This window comes from Mesocricetus auratus, unplaced genomic scaffold (genome assembly GCF_017639785.1).
Source record: "Mesocricetus auratus isolate SY011 unplaced genomic scaffold, BCM_Maur_2.0 Super-Scaffold_100009, whole genome shotgun sequence".
NCBI classification, from domain to species: Eukaryota; Metazoa; Chordata; class Mammalia; order Rodentia; family Cricetidae; genus Mesocricetus; species Mesocricetus auratus.
The window spans coordinates 27,803,631-27,815,831 of record NW_024429193.1 but is presented as its reverse complement, the minus strand read 5'-3'; the positions used below and the strand labels follow the sequence as shown (position 1 = coordinate 27,815,831).

Here is a 12,201-nt window from a genome sequence, read left to right as displayed (position 1 = left end):
GACTCCAATATTGTGGTGCTCAGCACAGATTTACATTTCTGATGCCTCAACCTTTTTGGTCTCCTTCTTTCTTCTTGTTGAATGTCATAAATAAGAAAATAAACAATAAATCCTGCTGCCAGAATCCATTGTCACCATGGCAGTTGAAGTTTTATTTTTGTTTTTGGGTTTTTTTGTTTTTGGTTTTGTTTTTGTTTTTTGATTTTGTCTTTGTTTTATAGCATCGTTGTCTCCTCTATATCAGAAAACAGTGGTAAATGCCCTTCCAGACTATTCCTGGCTAAGGCATATTTTGAATTATTTTTATTTTACACCCCCCCAAATAAAATCTGTCTTTTATTTAAACCCTTGTATCCACAGGGGGAAAAGGGAAAGAAAGGCAAAAAGGGGCCTAAAGGGGAGAAAGGAGAACAGGGCGCTCCTGGATTAGATGCACCCTGCCCGTTGGTATGTCTGACTTGTGCAACTGTCTCCAGATGTTTTGTGCGAGGGTTAAGATGGGAGAGGAGCAGGCCAGAGGGACCAGTAACAGCAGCTTCCCATGAGGGCCATGTACACGGGCCTGCAGACGTGTGCTCAGAAGTGTGTGCTCAGTATCCACCGATGTGTTACACATCACGTTGCTGGCCATTCCCCCTACTCTAGTTGTAAACTCTCAAGCCATGCGGGCGGATTCAAGCCTGGCTGTAGGATGGGAAGAAAAGCCAACGCCGTTCCATTCCCCTCCAAAGAAGAGGCTACAGTCTCCTGACAAAGCCTCGTCATGATATTGTGAAACTTCTCTGCGTGTTACTGTCCCTGCTAAATCGTTCCTCTCCCAGCTTTTTCTTCTAGTTGTTTCTTTAGCAGATTTTTTTGCTTTCAATGAATTCTTGGAATAGTAACGTTATGAGTTAATCTTTACAAACAGGGATTCCGTGGCGTTAAGGGGGAAAAGGGGGAGCCAGGCCAGCCTGGCCTGGATGGGCTGGATGCCCCTTGCCAATTGGTACAGTATTTCTCTTTCCTACCATCCTGCATGCTGTTCCTTCATTTACCATGGGTTTGTCTGTATCAGTGCAAAGCGCTTCTTTCTGGAGCAAGCTTTACATGATAAACACACTACGTGCATGTGCATGAGCAGGCTCCTCCCTGGGCTCTGCAGAGGGGAGAGAGCACGAATGCCAATTAATCGTCTAACATTGTTCTCACTACTGACGTGTCCATCTCTGTGTTCTTTGTAATATTAGTTTATCCAGTAAATATTCAGAGATTACTTGAAAGTTAGATAAAATACATGATGAAAAGGCGCCAGTAGGCCAAAGCATCGGGCTTCCACCCTACTTATATTTGTTTTCCTTCCCTCTAAAAGAAACAAAGGTATTTTTGTATCTGCCATTAGTTTTCTCAGGCCATCAATAAGTCCAAACCTACATAACAAGGGGTCTGAGGTCAAGGGTTAACCAATTTGAAGCAACGCTATTAAGAGACCACAGGAAAGAAAGTAACTGCCCTGCACATTTGAAGATGACAATTGTCTGCAGCCTAAACCCTCTTCTCTCTCACGTAACCTTTCCAGCATAATGGTCTCTCCTGTTAAAACTCACATTCCTAAAATAGACCAAACTCCCTCCTCCATTGGCATGAACTCAAAATCCTCCTTATACTAAAATCTAAAATTCTACTGGCTGATCCTTTCCCTTGTACCAATCTGGCATTACCAATTTCTCCCAAATATGTTATAAAGCTAGATTTATTTTTTTACAATTAAATAGGCAGTGTGATTATATTTTATGGAGTATAATAAACCTTTTTATCATCATGCTCCACTTGGTCTGCATGGCCTTACATGAGTCTTCAGTTATAAGCATGATTCATTAAGGGTAAATGTATATTTGTGAGTCTTTTAGGAGATTGTGTGTATAGAAAAATCTTGTTCAGTCAATTGTTATAGTTAGAAAATATCAATATGGAGTACTCTGTCTTTTGTTTGCTGGGTGTTGATAAGTCACACTTTTAAGCCTGTTCTTTGAAGGAAAATGCATGCCTTCGACTGTGTCACATCTGCCAGTCTCATTTGTATCTGAAGATGCTTACATCTTAAAATATATTTTTTAGAATTTAAAAACCTTCATTTGGAATGTTAACCAACTCCTGAAGATTTAAACGGAGGCACTGGTGAACACTGTGGATGGCAGTTGCTCTAATATATAGACTGCCATGTTTCAAATGAGTATATTTTGCAGTATCCACTTAGACTATAAGAAAGTGGACAACACTGGCATTCGGAGAACTATAAACTTCAGATAGAAATGTTTTGCCATTGATTACCATTGCCACGAACCATTGTCCATGGTGACCACAAGGAGATGAAACTGGTTGATTTAGCAAAGATAACTGCGAGATGTTTTGGTGACATTAAGAGGTACCATGCACCACGCAGATGTAATAGCTAAAGATGTACTATGAACAGAGCATGAGGCAACTACGCTTTGTAACTCTCATTTCAAAATTAGACATAGCTTTTCCTGTATTTGCATATTTTAGAGATGTGTCCTCAGTCTGGAAACATTTGAATTGCCTTCATTTTATCTAACACTAGGTAAAATATCATGAGTGGCAGGGCAATGGTGGCACATGCCTTTAATCCCAGCACTTGGGAGGCAGAGGCAGGCGGATCTCTGTGAATTCGAGGCCAGCCTGGTCTATAAGAGCTAGTTGCAGGACAGCCTCCAAAGCCACAGAGAAACCCTGTCTTGAAAAACCAAAATAAATAATAATAATAATAATAATAAATATATATAATATATGAGTTACTACTTAGTATAAGATGCCTATGACTGAAGCCACCTGATAGAAATATTTTTGAAGTCTCTGAGCTCATGGACTTATATCTGATCATTATGAGGAGCCTAAGGAATTCTTTTCTTCCCTTCAAAACCAGGGACCTGATGGATTACCCATGCCTGGCTGCTGGCAAAAGGTAGGTAGGCCTTATGGCTTTTTTTTTCTAAGAAGAAACCCTAATCTTGACCAGGCCCTTTCCATTGCAGAACAGACCTTTTACATTTGATGTTCTTGGAAACTGTTTGGGTAGTTCAAAGCAAATATGCAAGCTCTGGGAAACCTTTAAATGAATGTGTTTATTACTGATTTCCTCCCAAACCAATGAGCAAAAACAGTTCTTGACAAATTATAATCTGAAACCTCAAAGTCTGTTTGTGATGGCAAGGTGCAATATGTCTGATAAGGTTGTTTGGCTCTCTGCCAATGAACTCTCTCCTCCTATCATTCAAAAATTAGTTTTAATTGTGATATTTCCCTGTATATCAGTTGCATTGGCAAATAGGCAGATATATGGTAGAACCTGGTCAATATTAGTCACACAACTGAGAAAGCAGAAAATATAAACATAACACTTATCAGTAATAGCTTGATTTATTTAGTAGTGTCTGCTTAGGTTTATACCACCATCCTTTACATTGGCTTGCTCAGTCCTCATCACATGACTGCCCGCAGCCACTGTGAACGCATTCAGTACAGATGGTTCTACTCAGAGAACCTTCTGTGCACAAGGCTGTATGTTATGTCCTGTCATACAGGGATATTGTTTCAGTTAATCCATACGGCAGTCTACACGAGTAATATAAACTTGGGAGCATGAAGAAACTTCCAAGAGCAGCAAGTTGGAAGGTAACAGGGCTAGGAAGGAGAAGCAGCAGGAAGTCATGGTAGCAGTATTGCAAGCAGGTAGACAGAGCTCTGTTCATTCTGCACTGCCCAGGGAGTGCAGACTCTTTGCATGGTAATGCTGTAAGCCCAGCGTGCAGGTTACCAGAGGGCAAAGAAGTGCCTAGAAATAGCAGTGTGATAAGAGAAGCATCCAGGTTGCTTGGATAGTTTTGAAATTTTATCTCCAGTACTTTGTAGCTTATCCAGTAACTGTAGCCAGCCACGCTTCATCGGCAAAATTAGAATAAACTATGTAAGCCAGAGTGTGGAAACATGAGGAGACACTGGGTTCTTCTCAAGTCAGCAACTCAACCATCAGGAAATCTTATGTAATTTGCTTTCTCAACTAGCTTCACACACTTAGCTGGGGACAAAAAAAAAGCCTTCTCTTATAACAACATCATTTATTTATTAGCATCCCAGGCTCCCCTTTAGGCCTATCAAATAATTAACGCAGTTGCATCTGCGGCCAAGGGGGTCTCTGCATATAGACCTGGTCATCAGATTCTTCCCTCACCTGGTAAAATTAGCCTCTTGCCCACTTACCTGCTGTGCGCAGACATTGTAATGCCATCCGGTGCAGGGATGACCATTTGCTCTCTAACCTCTCCCCTGTAACGCAATAAGATGCTGATTTTTTTAAGCTAGTCGTTAGCACACTGCACCTAGAGATGCTAACAGTTCATTTCCTCCTCACTGTGACACCACTGAGAACTTGGAATCGCTTTTGGTCTGGGGCACTTCTAAATCATTTCATGAAGACATACATGTAATGGCAATGAGCAGAAGGCTTTTCATCTTGTTAGCCCCTGAAATGAAAACCTGATAGTAACACAAATAGTGTGATAGAATCAGAATTGTTCACATAAATATTCACCTAATATTAAGAATCTTGTGAGTTTAGCCTCTTCTACAAAGAAAAATAACCCAATTATGAAGCTTTGATATTGCTTAGTACCTCCACACAACACATATGAACTCCAATCAACATCTCCCCTCTCCCAATATCAATGAAGTAATTAGAAAAATGACATTTTCTCAGATTTCTTAGATAGCCAATTTAGATATCTCAAATATTCAAATAATTTTTATTGATATGTTATCAGTAAAGTAGGTAGGTGATTTCTGGTTAGTCCTATTTTATTTGAGCTAACCAATATGAACACATTTGTGGAATTTTAATGTTTTATTAGCATATGTTAATTATACACAATGGGTGCATTCTGACATTTTCATACATCTATATAATATATTTGATCATATTCGCCCATTACCTTCTCCTGCCTCTTCCCCACTCCCACCGATTTCCTTTCCAACTAGTCCCCTGCTATTGTGATGTTTAATGAATTTCATTAGGTTTCTTAGAGAAACAAAGATACAGGACTGTTCACAAAAGTATGAACACCTCAACAGTGGTCAGACTGTTGAAGAAAACATCTATCCATCACAATCAACTATATATAGATCCTCCATGATAGGATTCCCATGCAGTTTTTCTTAGAAAAAGGGAAAAAACGTGTTATTAAAGAAATTATTGAACAGGGAATCTGAACTAGTTACTTGTGGACAACAGGCCAGAGGCATCCATTATCCTACTCTCCTCTGGATTTTACTTTTCTCATTGATTTATCTTTAAATAAAACTAAAGGATGGAGAGAGGGAGGCAGGAAGGCAGGGAATCAGGAAGGCCCAGACATAGTGGCGCATGCCTTTAGTCCCAGCACCCAGAAGGCAGGCAGAGCTCTGCGAGTTCAAGGCCAGCCTGAGCTACACAGTGAAACCCTGTCTCAAAAACAAAACAAAACAAAACAAAATCCTGCAGAAGTCTCTAAGATCTGCTATATAAGTTAATAGCACAGTGAAAACTGCTTCTTAGTCTCGGAGTTGAGGTGGTTCTGGAAGGACCTTCATGACGATAGCTCTCCTAAATGAGGAACCAAAGATTTGGGGAACTGTCACACTACATAAGAACTGGTCGTGGGCAGGTTTACCTTACCAGGCTGCTTTCTGGGCAAGGCTAGTTATAGGAAAAAGGAAGCATGACTAGGAAAGGCCACGTGCACTATATGCAGGAAACTGTTGGTTAATACTGCCTTGGAGCTTGGACCTTTTGTCCATTATTGGGTTATGTTGTAATGCCTGAAGCTATCATTAAGTGTACTAATGAAAGCATACTTGTAATAAAATCACAGTTTTCTGCTTTCCCAGCAAAGTGACTGATACAATCACTTATATACTTCTAGGTTGGCAATGGAAAAATGTGGGTTGGAACTAAGATGTGAACTGTGATAAATTGGGGTTTTAAAAATTATGATATGGGGAGCATCAAATGATCAAGTTAGCTTGCTGACTTGAGGAGGGGGAAAGACTACAAGGTTCTGCCAGTGTTTGTAAAATAAATGCTAACTTGGAGTTGATATCAAAGAATCACTAACTCCACGTGTGTCTTTTTGTTGTCTGTTTTTCTGCAGTGATGAATCTAACCTTCCAAGCATGAAGTTGTGTATATAATGGTCCACCTTTTATATTTATAGTTGAAAAATTGAACTGCAGATTTTGCAAGTGTGGAGTCTGCTCACTGGCACTGTTTCTCCCTGCTCACAGTAGCACAGACGCCATCTTTTCTCACGGGTGAAATTAGGCAGTTTACGGAAGTGAGGAGCCTGCGGGGAAATAGAGATCAGTGTCTATTTTATGTGGATATATGTATTTATATGGACATCAGTGATAAAGAACGATTGCTCTCGCTATTTTCTTATTTGGGGCTTGCTAACTGCATGGACCAAAAGTGCCATGAAATAGTTTACATGAAATTGTGACCAAATATGGACTCAAAAGCTATGACCATGTAGCACACGTTCCCTAGTAGCATTCATTCATGCCCACACCACCCACTGAAACTAATTAAAAGCCGCATGACCTTGTGCCAACCCTGCTTGTGCAAATGCAGATGCTTGCATGCTGCCTCAGAAGTTCTTTGACTACATCTGAGCTTTTGTTCCTTTTGTCATCTCAAGGGGGTTACACCGTGGCTTATTGCCAAAAAAAGATAAGTTGACGGAGAGCACACACACAGTTGGTCTTATATTTTGAGGGAGTTGCAGTCCCGACTGCAGATCCACAGCTCCTAACAATGTGGGCTCCTGTGAACCACCTCGGTTGAAATACCAAAGGGTTGAGCCGATTACCGCCACTTGTTTTCCTTGGGCTGCGCTTGGCAGTGAAGACGCCTGAAGAGGACCGGTTCCGCATCCTGCACTGTCTTTCGTGTGACCAAGTTGGAAGGAGGTTTATAACCATGAACACCCATAAGAGCAGGAATTGTTTTTCTAGAAGAACTGACTTCCCACGGGTGTTGATCTGGGTGCTTTGGGAAAATGTCAGAGGTAATATCGCAGCAGTGTTTTGGAGACAGCAGAGCCTTGGAATGGAGGCCCCTGTTTGTGCAGATTGAAAGATGCAGACACCATCCCATCAGAGCTCAGGTTGCTGAAGAGAGAACTTGTCCCAAGAAGGGTCAAACAGAATAAGTTGTGCTACAAATTCAGGGGAGTTAGTGCAAACCCTACCAAAGGTGGCCAGAAAGCGTCCCTTTCTCCCTTCTGGGGTTGACCCACAACAAACTTTTTTTTTCTACAAGTTCTAGAAAAGAAACGTAGTTTCTATTCTTTCTCATACTTTTTATTTTCTTAGTCAAGGAACAGAAACTGCTTCAGTTTGGGTCTCATAGGCTTTTAAAGAATATTTAAGTTTTCAAACCATGATAATTTAAATCCAATGGTAAAAATAATCTTTTAACGTCTCCTTTTTTTGTTTGTTTGTTTGTTTGAAATAATTGAAGAGATTATGGGGAGACTTCTTTTTTTTTGCTTAATCATTATGAAATATGAAGATTAAGCATTTTTCACTACTTTTTGATTTACATTGACTAATTTACCTGTCAGTTATTGTAAAGATTTTATCACATTTTTATAGCATGAACTTGATTCTTCTACATTTTTCCTACATTGAAGTTTATTTCTCCAGTTTTGCTTTTACATTTCTAAGTGTTTGTCTTATGCGCAGACCAAATCTGAGATCTCAGAAAGCCCTGAAATACAGTTGCTAGAGAAAGAGTCTTGTTTTCACTAACTTGCTCAAAACATACCTACACAGACTGAATGGGCATTTCTCTGCCGAGTTTGTGGCATGTTTTGAAATGATTTATTTTAAGATGGAAGAAGCTCCATCTGTGGAGTGGCAATCCTAGCAGCCCATTAGAGCATGTTATTTCCCTCTGTGATTAAATGTCATTTTTATGGGAACATTTCTAGTTTGGTACTTGGATTTCCACCACCAGTGGGGAAATTAATTCATGCTTAGGATTACAACAATGAAGATACAATTTCAAAACAGATCTTAAGATGTCTTTCATAGCATGTAACCAAATGTTCAGTCACACAAAATGATGTCATCTTTTTTTGTTATGTCATTTCTGAGATTAGAATTTCTAACAACATTCCACACTTCTAAGCCACTTTAGCATTTATGGGTTTGTTTTGGGTTTTTTTGGGGGGGTGGGGTGTGGAGAGTATTTTCTAACAATTTCTTGTATGATGTGGTTAGGGTAAGATATTTCTCAATATATGAAAGAAATTGTCTTAAATCATTTGGGAGACAAAAATGAGCCCAAGATTACACATTATCTTGAGGAACAAAAAACAAAGCCACTATAGAATCTTGAAGACACTCTGGTGACTATTTCCTCCTATCTTCCTTTCATCTCTCCATTAGAAAGAGGTATTGAGAAGGATCATGATTTAAAATTTAGAGGGATTCAAATGAGACTAGCTCAACAACAAAAGCATCACTAACGCACTGGACATGTCCCTGTAAAGAATACTGCACGGACTGTGTGTGCACTGGGGTTCTGCTCGTGAGACACGTTTAAAGAACTGTGTAGACGTCTATTTCATGTACTTCCTCGGAACAGACAACGGGAGGATGGTGGTCATCTGCGCTCAGTGGATTGCTAGGTTAACTTCCAGGAGTTAACCGTAAATGTTGGACTATTGAAGCGTCTTTAATCATCCATTTTGTCAGCGAACTGAATAATTTTCAAAGGAATCAATAACAGATTGCCATTGTTGATGCATGTGTTTATAGATAGCATTCTTTTTCATAAAGATTTCTTTAGGAGAATTAAGGATAAAAGGTATGGAACACCCACTGGAAACATGTCAAGGTCAGGTTTTACTTCAGAGACAGCAAATGTCTCTAAAGGATGCCATTGTTGTCTTGTCACTTAACATTGTTTTCCATTAGCCTTGGTTGCTGCTGGTAAATATTCTTCCTTTTTATCTCTGGACAGTGGACCTCTACTGTGGGTAACTTCGTTCCTCTGTTTAATGGCATTCCTAAGCTGTTATTGTGTGGTTTCATTTTTGAAGATCATGAAACTGTTGTAAATGTAGCTCAGTGACCAGCCTTTCCTAATATAGAAAAGTGCTTTGTGGTCCCCTTATTCTGTGTTCTTTTTAATATACCATATGCCTTTATCAGTTTTCATTTACCTTCTTTTTGGAGCTCACTCACCTTTCAGCTGACAAGCATATGGGAAGCTTGATGCAGCCAGTGTTAGAGAAGTCTACATATGACATGTGGGGTACCGGTACATAAGTATGCCTGAATCCCTCCCCCAGCTTTCCTTTTCCAATATCCAATGCAGCCTTGGAGGTTTTTCCTTTAGGCTGTTATTCTATGAAGAATATTGGAATGTCTCCAACTCCTACCAATAGAAAGTTCTTGGTTTGGGATTTACACTCTGTGCATTTGATTGTTAGTGGGGCAGTTTGCATACGTGTACTTTGTGTATGTATCTGCTAGCTTAAGGAAATGGTCGGATCACCACTCTGCACCTATGGAAAACCATCCTTGTTACTTTTGTCACTTAGGAAATGTACCTATTTTCCAAGTATTCTTTAAAAATATTGATAGTAAAGCATTAAAATTAACATTTAACTCCCACTATATTTTTCTGATAGTGGTTCAGCATCTTCTCGAAAGTGGTTATTATCAGAAGTTTAGATGCTGACATCTGAAACCTTGATTCTCTTCCTTTCTTGATATTTGGATTATTTTCATGTTTAATGACACAAAAACATAGAATTTAATAATTTTTACAAAAAAAAGCCCTATTATCTCATAAAGTTCACTGGATGGAGCTGTGTTACTTGTGGTTGGCCAGTTGTACTTCTGTGTTAGGATACAAAGGTCCTCTGCCCCCACTTCTGTTCTCCTAACACATCTTCCCACCCAGAGATACTCCTCTAACTTAGATTGGTGGTGAATTTACTTAGCGTTTTGGTTACTTCAGTAGTAACAAACATTTCAATAGCTTTTTTTTTCACTAAAATAGATTTACATGCATAAGCTGCCTACTCTGCTGATTAGCAGACTATCTTGGAGATAGGAGGATGGCCCTTGTTATGCTTGATTTCTTGACAACAAAGAAAAATATCAACATTTCTCAAAATAAGTTGATATCCTGACATATCTCTGAAATATTAATGAGTTGGGTTCACGAACAATGTCTCACATGTTGTTGGCGTTTGAGTGGAAATTCTTCATAGTGTTGTAAATGTTTCATTCGGGTGGACATTTTTTAAAAAGATGTATGTATCTGATTCATCTTTTGGAAATATATTTTTATTTGTATTTTTTACATTTTAAAGTTCATCTCTATGTGCAGCTATTTTTATATTGCCAAAAATTCACATACATAGTAAGAGAGAAATGGGAAAAAATGGCAAGCATTACCTTGTGAGTTTTTTTTAATGTTTCATGGACCAGTCTCATGTACTTGGTTATTCTAATAATGTGTTGTATCTTTTCACTGTATATATGGTGCAAACCTCATTGTCTCAGTAGTGTAAATATCAAAGATTGAACTTTCCTTGTTTGATTTCTTATTTCAATTGTAATTTTTCCATTATTGACTCACAGGCCTGTCTGTGAAGGTTCTAATTTGCAATTTGGAGATAATTGTTTTGGGTTCATTTTCCAATTTGTTTTTAATATACTTTTAAAACTTGCTTTCAGGGTTCCTAATTTGTGAGAAGTTGATCTTCTGAATTATTTTTACACTATTTATGACTTATTTTCATAATGTAAAAAGTGTGTAATTATTACAATATTAACCCAAACAATGATAATGAATTGTATTGTTATAAAGTTATAATGATATTCCTGAGAACTTTGTCCTATTTCCTTTTATTTAGAAACAGTTGACAAATAATTTTGGTCTACTTATCTTCATTATTGTAACCCTACCCTACCATTCACACCACACAATAGTGTGGGTTTTTGTTTTGTTTGTTTGTTTGTTTTAAATGAATGTTTTAGGTCATGTAATAATGCTTCCATTCCAGTCAGTTTGTTCTGGAATTCCCTGTTTGAATGATGTAAGCTACCTCACACTGTATCACCTGTTCCTCTCCCCTACCACACCAGAGCATACCTGTTCCTCTCCCCTACCACACCAGAGCACAGTTCATAATTTCACTGCATACCAAAATATCCCATGACCTGTGACTTGATGCCAGCGTAAGGCACCAGCGATTTACAAATGCCAAAGCCCTTCCAGTAGTCCTTTCTTGTTGCTGCCCTTGTCAACACTCTAATGTCATCATGCTCCTGTCCTCCCTACCTAGTTTTTCTTTCTCCTTGCCCTCTGTTAGGTCCTGCTCTTTCACCTGCTCACTGACTGGCCACCCTTGGGGCTCTAATCCTCATGTTTTCTGGTGCTGCCCTGCCTGGAAGTTGTTCTCCCTAGAGGCGCTCCTTCATTTCCAGGATGGAGAGTAAGTCAGCGCTTCCCAGCTCCACAACGGCTTCCTGACCAGCTACAGTAGCCGTGTTTGCTTGGACTACCCACAGGCATTCATTATACTCGAGTTCAGCCCCACTTTTCTTCCAGACGTCCAAATCCTAGGAAATGGAGCCACCTGCCCAGGCCATCCAGGCAAACTAGATGGAAACCTCAGTTGCTTTGGACATGCCCGCTTCTCGTCACTTACCCATTCTGCTAATTAATATACATGAGATAATGGCTTATCCCATCACGCACTTCGATGTTGTAACTCCTAAATCTCAGATCCACCCCACCCCTTCTCGCCATCCCTGCCACACACACACACTGACTCAGTCTAGACTATATACCCTCAACCTTCTCCTGTACTTTAGAAGAGTCTTTCAAACAGACCCCCTGTGACTTATAACTCCTTTCCCTTCTCTTCATACTCTCTCATCTTAAAAAGGTTTGCCTCGCCAGCTGGTGGTTGAGCACACCTTTAATCCACGCACTCAGGAGGCAGAGGCAGGGGGATCTCTGTGAGGCCAGTCTGGTCTACAGAGTGAGCTCCAGGACAGGTAAAAAGTAAAGGTTTGCAAGGTTTCTCATGAAGAATGTTCCCTTTTAGAAGACCCTACACCATTGCAACTTCAGAGCCC

At 39.6% G+C, this 12,201-nt stretch overlaps 1 protein-coding gene across 8 annotated transcripts in view; it reads left to right on the top strand.

Annotated features, from left to right (window-relative positions):
* Positions 1 to 10,197, top strand: part of Col25a1 (collagen type XXV alpha 1 chain) — a 376,783-nt gene extending 366,586 nt beyond the window's left edge. For 5 of the 8 annotated variants that reach the window (XM_021234532.2, XM_005082810.4, XM_013122608.3 and 2 more), the window contains 3 exons: positions 911 to 988; positions 2,924 to 2,962; positions 6,183 to 10,197. In XM_021234532.2, coding sequence (XP_021090191.1) covers positions 911 to 988; positions 2,924 to 2,962; positions 6,183 to 6,185 — 120 coding nt within the window. In that variant the 3' untranslated portion in view covers positions 6,186 to 10,197. Of the gene's footprint in view, positions 1 to 360; positions 448 to 910; positions 989 to 2,923; positions 2,963 to 6,182 lie in introns of all 8 variants that reach the window. The other 3 variants (XM_021234540.2, XM_021234538.2, XM_040751789.1) reach the window with 2 other exon arrangements.
* The last annotated feature ends 2,004 nt before the right edge of the window (positions 10,198 to 12,201 follow it).